The 19,693-nt window shown below is 38.0% G+C and overlaps 1 protein-coding gene across 2 annotated transcripts; it reads right to left on the bottom strand.

Moving 5' to 3' along the window:
• Positions 1-239: 239 nt before the first annotated feature.
• C11H5orf51 (chromosome 11 C5orf51 homolog) lies at positions 240-17,558 on the bottom strand. Of its 2 annotated transcripts, none has more exons than XM_028875575.2 (6): positions 17,296-17,558; positions 13,945-14,051; positions 11,509-11,655; positions 9,678-9,809; positions 8,647-8,728; positions 240-6,415 (listed from the first exon to the last, which is right to left on the bottom strand). In XM_028875575.2, exons 1-6 carry the CDS (start codon positions 17,393-17,395, stop codon positions 6,132-6,134), a joined length of 852 nt encoding a protein of 283 aa, XP_028731408.1. In that variant the 5' UTR covers positions 17,396-17,558; the 3' UTR covers positions 240-6,131. The 2 variants fall into 2 exon arrangements, with proteins under 2 accessions (XP_028731408.1, XP_028731407.1); XM_028875574.2 differs by having other exon boundaries at positions 8,647-8,761; positions 17,296-17,548.
• Positions 17,559-19,693: the final 2,135 nt, after the last annotated feature.

The raw sequence follows: 19,693 nt of genomic DNA, 5'->3' as shown, positions 1-19,693 counted from the left end.
TGGCCATGGTCACGCTTATCTTGCTTACATAAGAGTTGTTATTGTCCCTCAAAAAAGCCCAATCGTTAGGTACTTTATACCAAAACGGCGAGTTTAGGCCCACTACAAAAATTTAAGTACACTAAAAAATTGTTCAATGATCTATCATAAAAGGACAGGATGGAAGAAAAGTTGATAGGAAAACAGAATGTGGTATTCTTAAAAGTAACTAGTGAATTTTTAATCTTTCAAAAGCCAAGTCTGTTCTGTTCACTTTAATCTTAATTTAAAAGAAATTTAAGAAACCAGAGGTAGACTATAGAACAAAATAATATTATACAGCGCTGGATACAGTTTCTTTAGGAAAGACACAAACACCTGTGTAGTAGCATGTGTCAGTCATTTTCAAGTAGATTAATCTAATCCCCAAATCCGTTCCAAATCTAGACTTGTTACTTACATGGGATACTTTAATATTCTCATGCTAAATTATTTAAAATCTTTTAAGAATATTTAGTAAGGACCAAAACATGTTACACCACAGTAAGACAAACTACATCCCAATCAAAATAACCTGAAGGTGTAAGTAAAATCCTGTTCTTGATAACAAGCATGGTAGGTGGATTCCACATAATTTAGTTTAAAATCTTTGTCAACCTGTAACTGTTTACCATTCCAAGACATGAAGCTATATTATTTTTTGGAAAATATTTAAATTTTTTGATCTTGCATATATAATTGTTTTAACCTCTATTGTCAAAATGTTCTCCTACATCTAGTTCATAGAGTGTTTAAAAATTAATCCCATTTTATAACTTCAAAGTAGAAGGCAAGACCCACATCTTTATAAACATTAAATCTTTAAAGAACACACAAGGCTACAGGAAACAGTTGCTAGTGTATGAACAGTGAAGTGACAGATACTTAACAATATAAGCCAGCATGTACCAGAACTTACGGCTCAGTAGTAGACCCTAAATGCTTTCAACAGAACCCTTTATTCAAAAAATAGTACCCGAGGATCTAAATGACAAGCAGAGATTCAACAAAGCTTGGTGCCGGGGCAACTGAGGCTCCGTGAGAATCTGAATCTAAAATGACTATTATTCCACATGCCATTGCTAATAGTGAATAGGTCAACCACCGGCTTATCAGGAAAAGACTTATGAATTAATTACTTAGATGACATTTCTCCTCCTAAGTTGTGTTTTATTTTTCGTATTCAGAGAAAGAAAATTAGCATGAGAAACTAAGTCAGTTAAATTGAAGAAACGAGACGCCACTGCTCCTACATTTCGAGGAAATGTGAATTATCTATTGAACGGGAAGAATTCAGATTCATTATGGAAATACTTGTTGAAATAAGATTAAGGGGCTAGAGAGACGGATCATGGTTAAGAGCTTCCCCTGCTCCCGCAGAGGATGGAAGCTGGAGTTCCAACACCCACATCAGGTGACTTACAACCATCTGAAACTTCAGCTCCAGAGGATCTGAAGCCTCCAGCTTCCATGGGCCACATGCACAGAAACACACCATTTAAACATGCTTAAAAATAATAAAAAGAAATAGAATATTAAAAGTCAGGAAGATTTATTAATTTACATAAGCGTTACAGTTAGGAAGTGGCAGGGTTGTGATTTAACTCAGGCCTTCTAGCCCCAGAACTCACAATCTGAATCATTATGCTAACCTATCTGCAAGTTATCAGGACCAGAATAGCATTCAGAGATTAGAAAAGCATACTGAGAGGAAACATTTTTACTCTGATGCAAGAATAAAATATAAAACAAGAAACAAGTAGGGGAATGTGATTTTATTTTATTAATCATAGGTTCCAAAACACTGTAGTTGAAAAATGTTACTGAAAGTTGGTAAAACAAAACTACTAAACACCAGCATAAGTACATAATGAATACTTTTAATTCCTGTTATATTAAGCTTATGTTAATATAATACTTCCATAATGTATTTCATTTTATATTAAAAGAACTCAGGTAAGTAATACTAGAGAACTATGGGATCCTGGATTATGTGGCAGATGGGGTATTCATAGAGTTACAAAGGGGCCCTAGAAGACAGACCAAGGAGACAAGCAACCTAAAAGTAGACCATGTTAGTAGCAGTGGGTTTTTAAAGGTCAGGAAGGTAACTCTGAGAATGCCTTCACAGCACTCACACTTTAATGACTATCAAAGCACTGATCACAGACTGTAAAGCTAGGAATGTAACTTTACGGTGGCCTTTTAGTCATGACTCTTAGCTCATTCTACTGTATGTAAAAGATAAGGGAATGTCAATGATATGTACCTTAACATCAGATAATGCACAGTAGCCAGAAAGCCTATAAACACAGCAAGAGACAGTCTCTTAAGTCCTTTTTTTTCTTTTGGTTTTTGTTTTTTAAGACAGGGTTTCTCTGTTTAATAGCCCTGGCTACTCTGAAACTCTCTTTATAGACCAGGCTGGCCTCAAACTCACAATCAAGTCTTAAAGCCTAATCCACATCAGAAAATTCATACTGAGTAAAGAATGATAAACATTTAAGGATTATGGAAAATCCTATAACATTTTACATCTTAATAAACAGCAGAGAATTCATACTGAAGATAGTGATTTTTCACTAGAAGTAGGAAAACAAAAACTGCTGAACACTAACATGAATATATAATGTATAAATTAATCGTGACTATATTAAGTACCTCTTAATATAATATTTCCATACTATGTTACCTCATATTGTGTTTAAAATATATAGGGAAGTGATATTAAAGAAACTACAGTTTTGGCTTCTGTGGACAGAAGTAGTAACCTTATAGAAGGCAGAAAAGGGAAATGGAAGGTAGAAAGAAAACCACCTGGAATGAATAAAAAGCCCAAGGCCTTTAGGCAGTATAGATTAGGAACACCACTGATCAGAAATCTATTAAATGCAACAGAAATGAGAAAGTTTTAAGTGGTGACTTCAGTAAGAAAATCTTTGAATGTACTGAATATACAAGGCATCTAAACAACAGGATGGAAATTGAAGATGGGTGCTTCCAGATGTGCCTTTCCAACTACTCCTTATAAGATAGCACCCATCTCCAAGTCACTTGTCCCTTACACCCTGCTTAATGCTTTATAGTGTTGTCACTTGGCATAGTGTATATATTCTTCCTCTACTGAAAGCCCCATAATAGGAGGGTGTTTCCAAAGCTATATCCTCAGTGCCTAGAACAAGATATGGCATGTAGTAGGCATACAATAGCTGTTGAAAGAATTGATTGTAGGCTTAATTACTGTCCATATGTGGAATATTTTGTATTTTGAGGTTACTTCATTCTAAATAAAGAATTTACTCCTCAAGATTAAATGAATACAAAATGTGTTGTTCTTTTATAATAACACAGTAAAAAGTACTGAAACTATCATGGTCTACAAATTGTTCTCCAATTGTTTGGGTGGAGGGAGTAAAATACACAAAAAGCACCCAGGAATACCCTCATAATTGTACCATCCAGTGAGTCCACAAAGGTCATAAAGGCAAAACTTGAAGCTCTCAGCTTCTGAAGATGAAGTCTTATTTTCTCAGGTTTAGTATCCAAGGAACACTTTACTCCTCTGAGGAGTAAATTCCTCATTGCTGTATCAACTGCTGGTATAGAGGGCATGGCAGTTTGGAATGCAATAGCAGCAACCCTTTTGTGCAAAATTTGGCATTTCAAATCATGCCTCACTAATTCAAAAAACATTACTACCTTACCATGCAAAGAACAGTATGTGCAAAGGTAAAATTTTAAGATATGGAGTTCATTCAGTAGTAAGGAAAATAATTACAACACATTGAACTGTGGTCACATGGGAAAGGAAGATAGAAAAAATAAAGGAACATCTAATCTCTACTGGAAAGGGCTGAAGAAAAGCCTTTGGACATAGTATTACTAAAGGTACATCATACAAGTAAAGTATTATCTGGCCACAAAGAAGGGCCTAGAAATAATGATGTCTACAAAGGTACTGAGGTTGGAAAACGTAAGTGCATTTGGGAAAAGTACTGGAAGCACTTGATTAATGGATTATGACCCACTGAAGAAGCCTGTGCTTCTAAAAAGCACATTAAAGATCATTTAATTTTAGAAAGCTAAGGTATTTTCATAATAAAACTTGCTAAAATGCTAGGTTAGATAAAAATCTTGGTTGTATAAAGACAGGCCAGGAGATATAGCAGGGATGGAGGAATCTCCCCTGACTTCCAATGCTCATTTAGAATTTTGTTTATCAAAAGGAGCCTGGGGTTTTGATGTGTGAAAACCATTGATCTAGAACACAAGTGAGAGTGTTGTAGAAATGAGGATGGGAAGGTAGGCCTCTGTTTCCCTACTTGAAAAATACACAAAACTGGGGGAAACGAAGCAAAGAGGATTTCCCATAAAGGCTAAAAATTTGATGTTTGCTCATACTGACCTTAAAATTATTGTGCAGTCAGTATTTGTCCAAGTGAAGACATTTAATAGGCAGTTAGAAATAAACTTCAGAGAACAAGGGAAATGGAGCTCAAGTTCCTGGAATGGAAATCAGCCTGGTATAGGCATTATTACAAGCCAAATGGCCGTGAAAGGTATTGCTTAATATGAGCATTTGGAATAAAAAGAAAGAAGGACAGAAGAAAGAACAGACCCTTCATGAGGACAAGCAGAAAATGAGAAACAACAAGAGAAACAAAGGGAATAGCAAAGAGTAGTCAACAGAAAACAAGCAGCCTATTTTTTCTTTTAAAGCAGAATAGTGAGTAAATGTAAGTTGACTCCCTTAGAATCTAAACTTCCTGTTAAAGAACCAAGGTAGAAGTGACTAATGAAATTGGACTCTACCACAGTGGGAAGGACAGGCACCTTGTCGCTTGCAGTTAGGGTTCTTCTAAGTGAAGTCATACATGTAGTAACACACTTGGAAGGACTACATGCCTTCCATAGAACTGAGCCTCCTAAGAATAAATGGCCGAGGAAGGATTAACCCAGTGCTGAGAGCCTGCTAAAGACAAAAGAGAAGAATGAAGACCAAGGGACAGTAGTTCCGATGAAGCCCCATGAGGTGCAGGGTAAAGAAGTCATGAAAAAGGTTCCCTGCTCAAGAGTTAGGACAACAGTCAAGAACGAACCTGCAAAAAGGATGAAAGCTGTAGAATGAAAGTAGAGAAAAACCAATACAAACAAGGGCATTTTAAAAGCTGAAAAGATGAGAACTGTCATCTGTTACTGAAATTTAAGATTTTAGAAAAAGAAACTGAGTATGGCTGATACTCAAGGAGCAGTAACAGAAATGACCAGATGTACAGATATCACTGGGACAAAAGTCTAGCGCGTCAGAAGGTCTCATCATACAGACCATCCCAAGACAACAGGAGTTGAGGTAGGCAGGAAGACGGTGAGCAAGACAGCAAACGAGGCTCTCTGACCATCAGCATGTCAATCCTAATAAAGGCAAAACATATGTAAAGTTCATTAGGCAAAGATGTGCCCTGAACTAATGACAGAACCATCTACACTGATTTTTATCTTCATTATTGGAAACACCATGCAGTTTTTGTTTTAAACAAAATAAGAAAATAATTTATAAAATAGCTAAGTCAATAATTTAAGTATTATTAGTAACATATGGCAAAATAAATACAATGATTCGTTTTTAAAATATTTTGCTATTTAGCTTACTGGAAATGAAGTCTAAATATTAGTTATAATTTTTTAATTGCCTACATTTATACTTATAGTATATATTTGAAACAAGGAGGAAAACTGATTTTCATCTTTGAAGTATGCCTACTTCAAAATAAGGAGATTTTGTGTTACATATACTTTACTACAATGAAATATAACCTAAAGTATTAGAAAACAACTGTCAATCTACATTGGGTTCCTCCTTATCAGTGGCAGGATTGTATGTAGTTCAAGTTCAGTTAGAATAACATATATGCCATTTTAGAAATTGGAGAATACTTTTTTCACAGATTAAGACTATACAATGAAAGGTGATAGCATTAAAGAAGGGTGGCCACATTGGGCATCTTCACGTAGTGTACTATTCTCAAGATCAGTGTAGCAGAGCTCCTTCTCTGAAGCCTTCTTTTCCGGTTCACCCATCTTTACTTCTCTCAGTTGGGAGGACAGATGACCACCTAGCTGCAGCGCTGCTGAAAGAAGCTGAGGATCTGCTTTGCATTGGCTGTGCTCCACTCCTGCGCTTTCAGAGGTCCTTCACACACCGACACATACTTCTTCAGGATTTTTTCTCCCACTTCTCGGAAATCCAAAGGTTCTTTGTGTGTGGTGCAGCTCGCTCCAAAAGCATCAGTATCAACTTCAGGATTTTCTGACTGTGGATCTGGGCAGTGCTTTAATCCCCAGTAGCACATTTCTCCACTGTACATCATAGCCAGCACATGAATATCACTAAATATTCCTGGGAAGGTCATTCATTTTGAAATTAGAATTAAGTTTATAGAAGAAACATCAGCTATTGAAAAGCTAATAAAGTCATCACCAATAAACATTTTTCATGCCACTTATTAATGCTCAGAAAAGCCCACTACCACTCTCACAATCCTAACTTAATCAATACTTTTGTCTTTTACCCAGAAAAGAAACTCATCCCCAAACAAAGCAGAGTATTGTCAAATAATATTTTTTTTAATAACCATCTAGGTATTCTTAACATTTCTAGGAGTCCTCTTTAGGACCTTTTTTTTTGAGAATTAATTTCACTAGTGGAACACTTCTAGATTGTACCCTAAATTCTGTATACAACTTCAGAACTCTCATAAATTCCCTGAACTGCATCCATGAACACAAAGTTTATTTTGAAGGATGTTCTAGGATCAGTGATATAACTGTATTGTTATGACAGTCCCATATTTGAGTCTACTAATAATCTTATGTATCATTATGTGTTTGATGGGCCATACAATTCTAAATTATCAGATGCTAATGATATGCAAGATGCTTTGTATCACTAGGAAAAAAGCACATCCAGGACCATTTCCATCAAAAGATGAATAGTTCTTTAACATTATTCCCAGCAATTATGTAATTAAATATTTAAGGTCAAAAGCATGTTAATTTGTAAGAAATATAAATTAGACTTAGAATAAGAGAGTTCACCAGGAGTAGTAGGAACATTTGTAATTTGAACCTTGGAGGTGAGCAGAATTACAGTTGCAGACCAGCCTCCTGTACTACAGAGGAGTTCCAGGCTAACTGAAGCTACATAGTAAAACCTTATCTCAAAAAAAAAACAAAAACAAAAAAAACCCATAAGATTAAAAAGTGAATAATTAAAACAAAAAATGGTGTTATTAAAATATATGATCAACTTCTTACAGTCACTTAGACACAAACAAATGATTTATTCCAATGTACAAGTACTTGTATGATAAGCAAATTTACATCAAATAAATGGTCATGATAACCTCACCATGTTGGTTTAAATAAGAATGGCCCCAGAGGCTCATATATTTGAATACTTAGTCACCAGGGAGCTACATTATTTAAAAGAATTAAAGGTTGGCCTGGTTAGAGAAGTGTGTCACTAGGGGTAGGCTTTGAGGATTCAAAAGCCCATGCCAAACAAGCCCAGAGTCTCGCTCTCTGCCAGGCCCAGTCTCTGCCTGCTATATGTGGATCAGGACGTAGCTCTCAGCTACTTCTCCAGCACCAGGCCTGCCTGCCTGCCATCATGCTCCCACCATGATGATGGCCTAAACATCTGAACTGCAAGCAAGCCCTCAATTAAATGCTTTCTTTCATAAGAGTTGCCTTGGTCATGATGTCTCTTCACAGCAATAGAACAGTGACAAAGACACTCACATAAAATAATTCAATAAAACTACAAGTATGACTGTAGCAGAATGCAAATTTCTGCTGTTTTGAATGTGCCTAAGTCACCAAATTTGTTCTTATAAGCTGCCATCTTCAAATTCTATCTAGAAAGAGCAGCAAGTGAGGTAAGAGTTTGCAGAACAGCTGATTCACTAAAGCATGCTTCAATAAAAAGTAGTCACCAAAGAGCAGAGTCTGGGATGTGAATTCTGGAAAATGAGAGACCACACTACATTATGTTGTCTATGTGTAAAGCAATTTCTACTTAGCAAGTACAATTAGCACATACATGTCTATTTCATTTAAAACTTACTTCCAGTATAATACTAATAGCCAACTCTAGTTCTTGTCAAAACAAAAATAAGCAAAAGTAACACCAAACATTAACTCTCCCAAATTAACTCCATCTCTGCATCCTCTTCTGGCCTCCATAGGTACCCCCATACATGTACATATATTCACTCACACACAAAGACATTAATGAAAGTACACACACACACATATATCACATCTCATTATATACCTCTGATTGTCCTGGAACTCACTATGTAGACCAGGCTGATCTTGAACTCACAATTCCTCATGCCTCTGCCTCTTAAATACTGGGATTAAAGATTTGTGCCACTATATCTAGCCAAAACTAAATATGTTTTAAGTGTTTTTCTACATTATATGAAAAGATTTTAGTCCTTGAATTCATTTTAAATGCAGTATGAAATTCAAATGAGAGTAAAGTTAGCAAGTTTTCTAAAATCTTAAAACAACAACAACAACAAAAAACTTCACTTATGAAACTTTAAGAAGAAATCACCTTACCTGTACTTAGTAATTTAGCTGTGTCTAGGTCTTGGAAAGAAACACCTTCATTTAACTGGATAGGGCATCGATAATTTAGCATCTGCAGCAAGTAATTGATCCCATCAACAAGGTACTAAATAAATAAGTCAAATAATTAAAAGCATTATACACAGAACTATAAACAAGTACTTTTTGTCTCATTCTTTACTCAAGAATAAATGGACTGATACACAAGTATATATAATTACCATTACATTCCAATGACATAAAAACTCACCACTCTAAGACTGTTCTAATATAAGTAACCCCCCCAAATAATAAGAGTATGGAACAAGAAGAAAATATCAACCACAAACACATGGGGCAGTAATTCATTTATTAAATATCAAAGGATAAATGTTGTAAAGGTGAATTAAAAAAAAAAAAAAACTTTAATATATATGGAGTTTTGTTTGTTCTGCAGTCCTGGGAACTACACCTAGGTTATCATATGCTAGACAAGTGCTCTAACACCAAACTATATTTTCAGCCCTTTTTATGATTCAGATATAGTATATCTAAAATTTTCTACTAAAAGTATGGCTTCCTGTTTCCAAGCCTATGTAAACTATGTGTACATTTAGACTGAGCTGGAAACCTTAGTGACACAATACTAAGATTCATGTCTCTGGAATAATAATGTTAAAACAGATACAAATCAGAGTCATACTGTCTTAGGAGCACAGTTATACAGGCTTCTCAGAATCACCTTGCCTACAAAGGGAGACTCATAACAAAACCTCTTTAAATATTTAGAAATTAATAGCTTTATCTCATATTCAAATGAAAATAAAAATCAAGAACTTGAGAGACACATGTAGTAGTCTCCAAATGATGATATTCTTTCATGTGTCATCTTAGTCTTCACAGAAATTCCAAGAACCTAAAGCCTGTGAACCTAAAATGTAGGTCTACTAGTCCAGAATCTCTGATTTCACTACTGTTATTATAAAATGTTTTAAAGCCTGCAAATGCTAACATTCAAAATCAAAACTGAAATTGTTTCTTACCTTCTGAAGCAAGTTAGATTTTCTCAAGAGCCACTCTCTTCTCTTAGTTAGAGAATGACAATACATATATAACAGGGCTCCTCGTCTCCAAGAGAGGCATTCCAGTAGCTCATCCCCAAGCAAATCACATAGCTAAAAAGAAACATAAAATGCATATCCACAAAAAAGCCATACATTTACAAAAATCAAACTTCTAAAGAAAACTAAGTGATTCAAGCACTCTCATTTCACAGAATGTGTCTAGGTTAGGCTATAGAGGAAGGCTTATGTTGGAATTAAGTAGACTTAATTGTTGTCTGTTGGTATATACACAGCAAACTAACTGTAATTTACAAATAGTTTCATAAAATAACTTGAAATACCATAGTAGCAAAACCCCTTACTATAATTTGGAAAATGGAAAAAAATCCATTATCTCATTAAAATGATACCCTTTTAGAAACACACTTTGTCAAGATCATATCTATTTTTCTAGAAAGAAATAGGAACTAGAGAATAGAATAAGAATTAAATTGCTAGAATAATGAAAAGATATATATATATGAAAAAAATAATTTTAATAAATCAAAATGTTTGTAGTGGTATGGCCTTTAAATCTTGGGGTAATCTGCTTTTCCAGCAAGCTTGTCCTAATAAATATATAGAGCCAAGAAGGTATTTAGGTAGACAGTCAGCAGGCACATAAATACAAGAAGTAATTTACTTGAAATAGTATCCAGCAGGGCCAGTAAGGAGGCTCAGCAGGTAATGGTGCTTGTGGTCAAACCTTAAAACCTGAATTCAATTCCAGAACCCATATGGCGAAAGAAGAGAAATAACTCCTGTACGCCGGCCTGACCTCCACATGTGTACTGTGGCACATACACGTGCATGTACACAATGCACCCACAAATAAATGTTTAAAAAAATAAAGAAATACCCAAGACTAGATATATTAAGGCCAACAAAGTGTGTGAACAGGACATTCCAGACAGAACAGAGACTACCAAAGCATGAAGGAGACATCCTTGGGCAACGCCTGTCTCTAAGATGAAAAAGAGGAATTTCCAGCAAAGAGCAAGGGAAAGCTTCTTAGGGTGAAGGAGAAAAGAGCACACAGAAGACGAGCCATCAGTGCTAGTAAAAAAAGGCAGCAAATGTTCACCAGGACCAGGATTTAAACAAACAGTAAGGACCAGGTGTGGTGGGACATGATTTTTCCTTCTAGTACTTAGGAGGTGGAGGCAGGTAGATTTCTGTGAATCTAAGGCCAGCCTGACCTACAGAGTTCAAGGGCAGCCAGCATTACACAGTGAGACCCTGTCTCAAAACTCTAAAGGAAAAAAAAGGCAATGAAGACAAATGTAGAAATGAGATTATATGACTATCAAGAAACAGCACCTGCAAAGTAAAAGGACAAGGGAGCATCCATGTTAGAAAAGGATTCTGTATGTAATACAGTTAAAATTCCATTATATAAATATTTTGAAAGGAGTTCATAAAATATACTTTTCTGGTCATGACCTGGAGTGTTAAGCTCCTCTCCCTTAACCCTACCCTCTTTGAGACAGGATCTTTTCAAACAGTCTTAGCTAGCCTGGAACTTACTATGTAGACCAGGCTGGCCTAGAACTCCCTATTTAGACCAGGTTGGCCCCGAACTCAGAACTCTTGCCTCTCTCAAGTGCGAGGATTAAAACATGTGAAACCATGCCCAACAAACCTCTTTCTTTTAATCCTAATTTAAAACAAAGATACATTCACAAGCAACACAAATACAGTCTAAAGAGCGGGACAGCAGAAAGACAATGTGACAATGTTCTGTTACCATTCGCAAGCATACAGAACTTACTTTGGGATGCATATTGTTTTCTTTAACTAAAATTTCTGGTTCTGAAAGGAAACTGAGGAGCTCTTTTACTTTCTGGGGAGAAGAGTCTTCAGGAAAATCTTCATCTACTAGTTTATTCTCCTCAAAATATGTCATGTCCAATATGGCCTTAAGACAAAGAAGAAAAGTATCTGTAAGAGATGGAACTTCACAGAGTAACAAAGAATTTAGCCTTGCATATATAAAGCTTTATTAGACACTCAACCATGTTAACACATGTATTTAAATATGAAAGTAAGCAAAATGTTCAGGGCTAAACAGGATTAGTGATAGTACTGTTTCAAGAAGTAAATAAAGATTCATGTTTCAATTACCATAATTATGAAATGTAATCAATTATTAAATTATTTGCTGTTTATATTTGTATAACCCCTGAAAAGTTTATAAATGCCTGAAGGATTATAGTCTACTTCTACTTTTCAATATTGAATCTTCAGGAGATTTGTTTTTCCCAAATATACAGCCAGTATTTGAGAGCATACATTCTGCCACCACATAAATGAAGCATGCTATTCATGTATGAATTCCAACACTGAGTCCCTAACAGCCTGTAAGATGTTAAAACTCCTTAGCCCTTTTACTTATTTTAATCAACTAGACTAATACTAAGGAAATTGGGTTGTAGTGGTAGTTTTTCTACTGGTCACAAAACTAAGCAAGGATAAGCCAGTGCCTTTGAAATTTCCTTTCTTTGAGAATAAAATGCATATGTAAAACATGTGAAACACTACAAGCACAATTAATAATACCTAAGTGATAAGGCCTAAGCCTTATCTTCAAGGGGAGAGAGATCAGCATCTTACAGGCTTGATTGAAAGCCATGAGCATCTTACAGAGAGAAGCCATGGATTCAGAGCCATGGGCAGAATTCAAGGCATGGGAAATTTAAGTCTGTATCTCTAAATATTCTGCTGTATTGGGGGAAGTTCAAATATTTATAGGATCTTCATGTGAAAGACCAAGCATAATCCTCATCATAGCAGACAAGAGTGGAAAGTCTTCTGAAGAGCTAGATACCTTCCAAGTTAGTTCTTAGGGGTTTAGCTACTATAGGTTAATTCAGCCATGCTTGGAGGGAGAAACACTGACATGTACCTCCTATGAGGAAGCACAGTGATGGGCCTGTCAACACTATAAATATGCACTTGCAAAACTTAACCAAGTCCTCTACTTTCCATAACTACTTCATCTTTACTATCTCTTAGCAATCAAGAAAGGGCATATGAAAGCACTTTGCTAACCACAAAGTGCTATTCAAATATTAATTACTGTGATGGCATTATAGTTCTTGATGTCAGCTTTCCTCAGAAGTGCTTGAGAAGACCAAGAAAGCAGATACCACTCAAAAGAAAGGTGTGATGGTTTAAAAGAAAATGGTCCCCATAGGGAGTGGCATTATTAGGAAGTGTGGCTTTGTTGGGTAGGTATGGCCTTGTTGGAAGAAATGTTTCACTATTGGGGTGGACTCTGAGGTTTCATATATCCTCAAGACGCCCAGTGTCTCAGAGTACTTCCTGTTGCCAGCGGGTCAAGATATAGGACTCTCAGCTCCTTCTCTAGCACCATGTCTGTCTGCATTCTGCCATGTTCTGCCATGATGATAATGGACTGAACCTCTGAAACTATAAGCCACCCCAATTAAATGATTTTTCCTTGTAAGAGTTGCCGTGGACTTGGTGTCTCTTCACAGCAATAGTAACCCTAACTAAGACAGAAGGCAAAAAGTAACAGAAAAATGTCATGAATGTATATAATGACAGCACAGGAATCATATTTACAGTGCTAGGAAAATGTGAATTCCAGGGGAGAAAATTAGGCCTTAGTTTCTAGTATTCGGATTAGTTATCATTAACAGTGTTAATAGCAGTTTATTTACACATCTAATGAATCTTCCTCCTTTGCAAACTGCAGTTTCTTTTTCTCATTAATAAAATTCAATGCTTTAAGATTAATTTGACTTTATTACATATTTAGCCTTTGGGAGTCTACCATTTAAATAATCAATCTGCCTTCAAAACACCAGAGTTCAGGGACTGAGGAAAATGGCCCAGTCAATGCAGTCTTTGAGACAAGCATAAGGAACTGAGTTTCTCAGCATCCCTGGAAGAAGTTGGGCCTGGCAGTGAGCACCTGTAATCCCGGCACTGGGGAGGCTAAGACAGCTGGATCTCTGGCCCTCACTGGCTGGCCCATCAGCCCAGCTGAATCCGTAAGCTACAGGTTCAGTGAGAGACCCTGTCTCAAAAATCAAGATGGAGTGACTGAAGAAAAGACCTAACATCAACCTCTGATCTCCAGATGAATACACTCAAGTGCACAAGCACCCACATCCTCAAGAATATGTGTGTGCATCACACATACCCTCAGGAAAGCCAGACTTCACATTTGTTTCAGTACCTGTGTGTACAGTTCCAAAAGATTGGATGGATTTGAACATTCTTTCTCTTCTCCACACAAGAGTTTCAATTTTTCTAGAGCTGCAGAGGCCCGAATTAAAAAGTGATCTGTAAATAATAAAAACATGATTATTTTACATAAATTCAAAGTGCCTTTTAAACAAAAAAGCTATAAACAGAAATGATGTAACAAAACTATATTATGACAAGATAGCAATTTCTTACATAAAACCCAATCACAATAAAGTATATTTATTATCAAAAGCAAAGGAGTGAAAGCTTTTTAGATTCACTGTTGCTATTTCTTAAATTCGGTCTACATTCTTAAGCGACTTTATTAAAGAATTAAGTATACAGCCCACTTCTTTCTTGGGTGCAGTGTATATGCATATGTATGCATGTTCACACACGTGTGGGTGTGCACGTGGGAGGCAAAGACTGTCATCAAGATGTCCTCCTTAATCCCTCCTCACCGTCTATACTGAGCCAAGGTTACTCATTGAACACGGAGCTGCCAAGTTCGGCTAGTCTGGCTAGCCAACCTGCCCTGGGAGCCTTGGGATGACATGGGAACCACGACGGCAACCTGGCATTTACCACAGTTCATCCCGCTTGCACAGCACGTGCTTCGCCTGCTGAGCCGTCCACGTCGCTCTCAGTTTATTATAATGTTTTTTACAATGGTGAAACACTCAAAAAACTTAGTAAATTTACAACTTTTATCAAAATAATGCAAAATCTACACATCTGTGGGAAGAGTTCCACTGAATGCATTAATTTCATAAATGTAACTGCAAATGTTGCCTAAAAGAATAAGTGACCAAATCAAATCTGTAAAATTATCAGACTGTAAACAACTCAAACTTTTTTGTATTTGTATTTCTAGCTGCTACAACTACGATTACAATTTAAAAGGCTATCTTATTCCTTTAAAACTTTGCTATGGAACAAATTACCTCATTCCTTCAAAACCTACAGAAAAACAACAAGAAACAGACAAAAATTCCAATACTTCCTATGCACTTTCTTATCACAAGTTACCCAACCGTCCAGCCTTCACCATCTCCCCTTTACTACCACATCTTCTTTACGTCTGATTCCAGACTTCGTGGGTCCCAAAGATCCCGTCCTGCCTCTGCATCACTTCATGTAGTAAAATGTATACAAGCATGCCACAAGCAAGACATGAAAGTCTCTAAGCCTCTGCTCTGAAATACAGCACCTTTCCTAACCATCTGCCAATGGACAGGCAAGGCAGGAGTTGGTGTGGTCCCATCTGATCCAGCCTCTGCCGTTACATAAAGAGATAATCTGTTCAGTTTTAGAATAAAAATACCACCGGGTATATCAGCTGGCAGTCACATCATGACCTTTAGTTTTCCTGTGAAAAAAACTAAACTGTAGCTTTAGAGGATTTTTTTTTTTTTATTGCTGTTAAGATCGCTATTCACCTGGACTGAATGCTATCTAGTTAGCAGTCTTCCCATCTCTCCTTGGCCCCAAAAGTACTAACTGTACACAACTCAGAAGATTCTCCTGTGAACTCCAAAAGTATGGAATACTGCACTCCCCACACGCTTTAGAAGCTCTTTATATTTTTTCCTTAACTTCCAAGATGATTGTAAATGCCAAAACTTGTCCTGAACCAAGTCACTGCTGAAGAAAGATGGTAGCGTTATTACTGCAGGGGGATGAGGTCCTGGCGTAGGAATCACTTTGGAAAAGTCCATAAAAATACATCCCCTTTAACTAGAAATAGTTAAAGCAAACCAGCAAGGCAAAAGATAAAAGTGACTCACATCATCTCTGGAAAATGTCCTTCTTATGGTATAATTCCATACAAGACACTATCATACTGTTAGCAATGAGAAATAGATGAACAAAAAAAATTGGCCATAAATACAAAGAGCATTCTTAAGTAGAATGAAGATGTGCCTTATGTAATCTAGTTTGAATAAAATAGATTATCAATAGTGACAACTTAATAAAAACATGTAACTGTTAGGCTAAAGGACAAATTTCCAATGTGTGTTGTTTTTGTTGTTCGAAAAGGGGCCAAGTTTAATTCAAATACACATAATCTTGTTTTAATTATACTTAAGTAAGCCCTGTTAGTAATTCTCTAGTAAGATTAACTTCAATACTGACTAGGAGCTCATAAAGTGGACAGTTACCACTGTGATTTTTAGTAAAATTTAGATGTATAAAAGCCTCCCAAGACCATGTAACAATGAACTTCTCTTTCCAAGCTTCTTCTACAGGGGATCATAGAATCCTTTCCAAAGAAAATATGAATGACTGTTGGGTTAGGTAATAAGTGACTAAAGATTATTCAGGGATTCTGGGCTGACCCAAATAAAACTAGAATTAAAAGTAACCGGATACAGATCAGGTAACAGTCACTACTGAACCCTATCTTCCACTTGCCACAAAACAAAAGCCATAGCCTCACTGTAGTATGTGGGACACTGAGGAACACTGTCCCAAGAAGAAACAGTCCAGCAAATGTTCTTCATTCAAAGTGGCTCATTTAATTGTAGAACCAATTCTGTAAATATAAGCAACTATTCAATCACTTGGAAAAATGCTTCACTATGGTTTTTCTATGAATCTAGTTATAATAATTTTAAAGCTTGTGTACGGTAAAGGCACAACATTAAAAAAAAAAAAGTACTATCCAATCAGTTACAACTGAGAAATTATAAAAAGCAAACTGATTCTGATATCAGAAGAACGATCTATTTCCCAACCCACTTTTTCCCCCCTCCCTTTAAGGAAACAGCTCAGATATTTCTCGGTATATGCATGGCTTTGAAAGAACTAAGATAGTGTGGAGGGAAGCTCATTTAAACTACACCAGTGCAACTGTGTAAAATACTGTTTATTTGCGACTGAATTTTGAATTGAACACAAAGGGGGAAATTTACAAGGTAGGAATGAGAAAGTGAACTGTCACGCACGCCCCTTTGTATTTACTGGATGCAAAAATAAATAAATAAATAAAAAGAAAGAAACGTTCATTTGTGCACACTATTAAGCATTCAGGGAACCGTCCAAGGGTACTTTTATTCAGAGTCTACCCTTTCCGCAGATTCGACACTGCACATCTGGTGGGAGTAAACAAAAAGGGTTTCGAGGAATATCCTAAAACCGCTGCATGGGCAGCACGACTCCGGAGGAGAGGGTAAAGGACGGCCCAATGGGGACCGGCTCCGAAGCGCCAGCCCTCAGTGGGCCAGGGCCAGGGCCCCCGCCTGGGGACCGCGGGCCGCGCCTTCTGGCCAGCGAGCGCGGCGGCGGCACCGCGGGTCTCACCCCCGTCCGCCCGCCTCCCTCTGCGGCGCTCCCTCACCGTCTTCCCCCGCGGCTTCGCTAAGGTGCTGTATGTGGGCCTGAGCCAGGTCCCCGAGCTCTTCCACCCGCCTCACCACACCGGACACCGCGGCCGCCATGGCCAGCTCGGGCGCGCCCGCCCGCCCGGTCCACGTGACCGCGCCAGCCTGCGATCACCTGACGGCCCCGCTGGCGGAGCGAGGGCGGAGCCCACCCTGCCGGGGGTGGGGTGGGGGCGGAGACCTAGGCTCCGGGCGACGACCGTCCTGGCCCCGCAGAGGTCGTTCCGGGTATTTGGTTCCTCCTCCCAGTCGCCCCGTCCCTCCCACAATCCTGTGCTTCCAGGGGCCGGGATGATGTAAGGGCACACCTCCCTCCCGCCTCCTTCTTTCAACCAATCGGCAGCCGACCGTGCCCCAGGCTGAGCCAATGGGACGTCGGCTGTCTCCGCGGGGGGAAGGGGGGCTGGAGAGCGCGGCCCCTGCAGCTGTCTGGCAGAGGGCCGATTGGAAGGTCTGGAAAGAGGATTGCGGCAGCTGGTGCTGTCGTGGAGGAGGTTACCTAAAAATAAAAAGGATTGTTGTCCCGTGGTCAGACACGGAAGTCTGCGGACGGGTGAGGTTCATCCAAGCTCAGAGGCGGACGGTTCGACCGTCCGCTAGGTGCTAGTTGGAAAGACGCGTTCCCGATTATTAGCCCTGTACCTTGTTTTAGCTTGGATGTATCTGACGTGTCTTGCGCCCCGAATGTGATAACTGCAGCACTATCTGTTTTAGTTCACCTTGAGACCCTCCTTGAAAGTGTTAAGCGTTCTTCTGGATTTTAATAGGCACGTAAGAGGTCAAATCGGTTTGCATTCCGTGAATGCTAATTCTTGCCTATGGCCACAGAAATCTAATGCTCTTTGTGAGTTTTTCTGATACATGTTTGACACACTATGTCTTGAATAACTCTATCCTTTCCATCTTATTTTTAAAGTTCTTGTTCTTGCCTAGTAGAATGTATTGAAATTACAAAAGTACTACTGTGATCTTTCCTTCAACTAGCCTTTGTAACTTCAGTTTCTTCCTCCTTGTCAATTCACTCTGAATGAACAGAACAAAAAAAACCGTGTTCTGTGCCTTGGTGCTTGTATACCTGGCACATAGATTCATACTCAGAAAATGTTTTTTAATAAAAAACAATAAAATCCTCCAGTTAATTTCTAATCAAGAACCTGAAGGCCAGAAAAATTTCATCGTATAAGCAAGGTGAACTGAAAAGTACAAACACCTATGCTATTACTCCTGTAATCTCAACACTTGAGAGGCTGAGGCCAAAGGAATGCTACCTGTTCTAGAGCAGCCTGTACATAATGAGACCCTATTTACAAACAAACAACCCACAGAAACTAAAGGATCCCTATTCTAACATGCCAAACCCCACTAAATGAAAAATTTACAGATGCAAGATGGAGTGTAGTCTGAAGTTTCTGTCCCGCCAGCAACTCACAAATTCCCAGTAGCTGCTTCCCAAATTACCACACAGAGGCTTATATTAATTATAAATGCTCAGCCAGTAGCTCAGGCTTATTACTAACTAGCTCTTACACTTAACCCATAATTCCTATCCATGTTTAGCCATATGGCTTGGTACCTTTTCTCAGTATAACATCTTATCTTGCTTCCTCTGCATCTGGCTTGGTGACTCCTTACTCTGCCCTTCCTCTTCCCAGAATTCTCCTCATCTGGTTGCCCTACCTATACTTTCTGCCTGGCTCCTGGCCAATCAGCTTTTTATTAAACTAATTCCAGTGACAAATCTTTTCAGTGTACAAGAGGATTATTACATGGCATTTTACCCTTTTTGTCTAATTAAAAAGTAAGGTTTTGACTTTAACATAGTAAGATTATATATAGCAAAAACAGTAATTCAGTAAGAATTACAGTAATACTAACCTATTTACATTTGGCAAAATGGGAGAAAATAATTATCTTGGTGAGTATAAAGTTTTGTATCTAATTTACTTTCTATTATAACTAAGAAAAACTATAATTGTGGTAATATATTGTGTACCCTAATAAAATCTGCCTGAAGATCAGAGACCAGAACAAGCCACTAGATTGAACATAGATGCTAGGCAGTAGTGGCAAACACCTTTAATCCTAGCAGTCGGGAGGCAGAGATCTGTCTTGAGCTCTATGAGTTCAAAGACTGGACTACATGAGATTGACTCAGTCTAGGAGAGAAACAGCCAAGCAGTGGTGGCACACACCTTTAATCCCAGTACTTGGGAATCACGCACCTTTAATCCCAGCACTAGGAAAGAAATAATATGGCTGGGTGGAGAACATAAGGCATAAGGAGACAGGAACTAAGGTTTTTCCACTGAGAGCCTTTTGGGCTGGACTCCTTTTGTCTGAGGACTCAGTGACATT

Source organism: Peromyscus leucopus, chromosome 11 (genome assembly GCF_004664715.2).
Source record: "Peromyscus leucopus breed LL Stock chromosome 11, UCI_PerLeu_2.1, whole genome shotgun sequence".
In the NCBI taxonomy this organism is placed as follows: domain Eukaryota; kingdom Metazoa; phylum Chordata; class Mammalia; order Rodentia; family Cricetidae; genus Peromyscus; species Peromyscus leucopus.
Note: the sequence above shows the minus strand (reverse complement) of the source record. Positions and strands in the feature narration are given on the sequence as shown.

What these genes read in the sequence shown, in the direction of transcription:
- C11H5orf51 (XM_028875574.2), bottom strand. Translation starts at nt 17,395, where the DNA reads ATGGCGGCCGCGGTGTCCGGTGTGGTGAGGCGGGTGGAAGAGCTCGGG. An exon ending in CGAAGCCGCGGGGGAAGACG is followed by an intron (nt 14,052 to 17,295) that starts GTGAGGGAGCGC and finishes TATTATTTACAG; the next exon opens with ATCACTTTTTAATTCGGGCC. An exon ending in AATCTAACTTGCTTCAGAAG is followed by an intron (nt 8,762 to 9,677) that starts GTAAGAAACAAT and finishes TTATTTATTTAG; the next exon opens with TACCTTGTTGATGGGATCAA.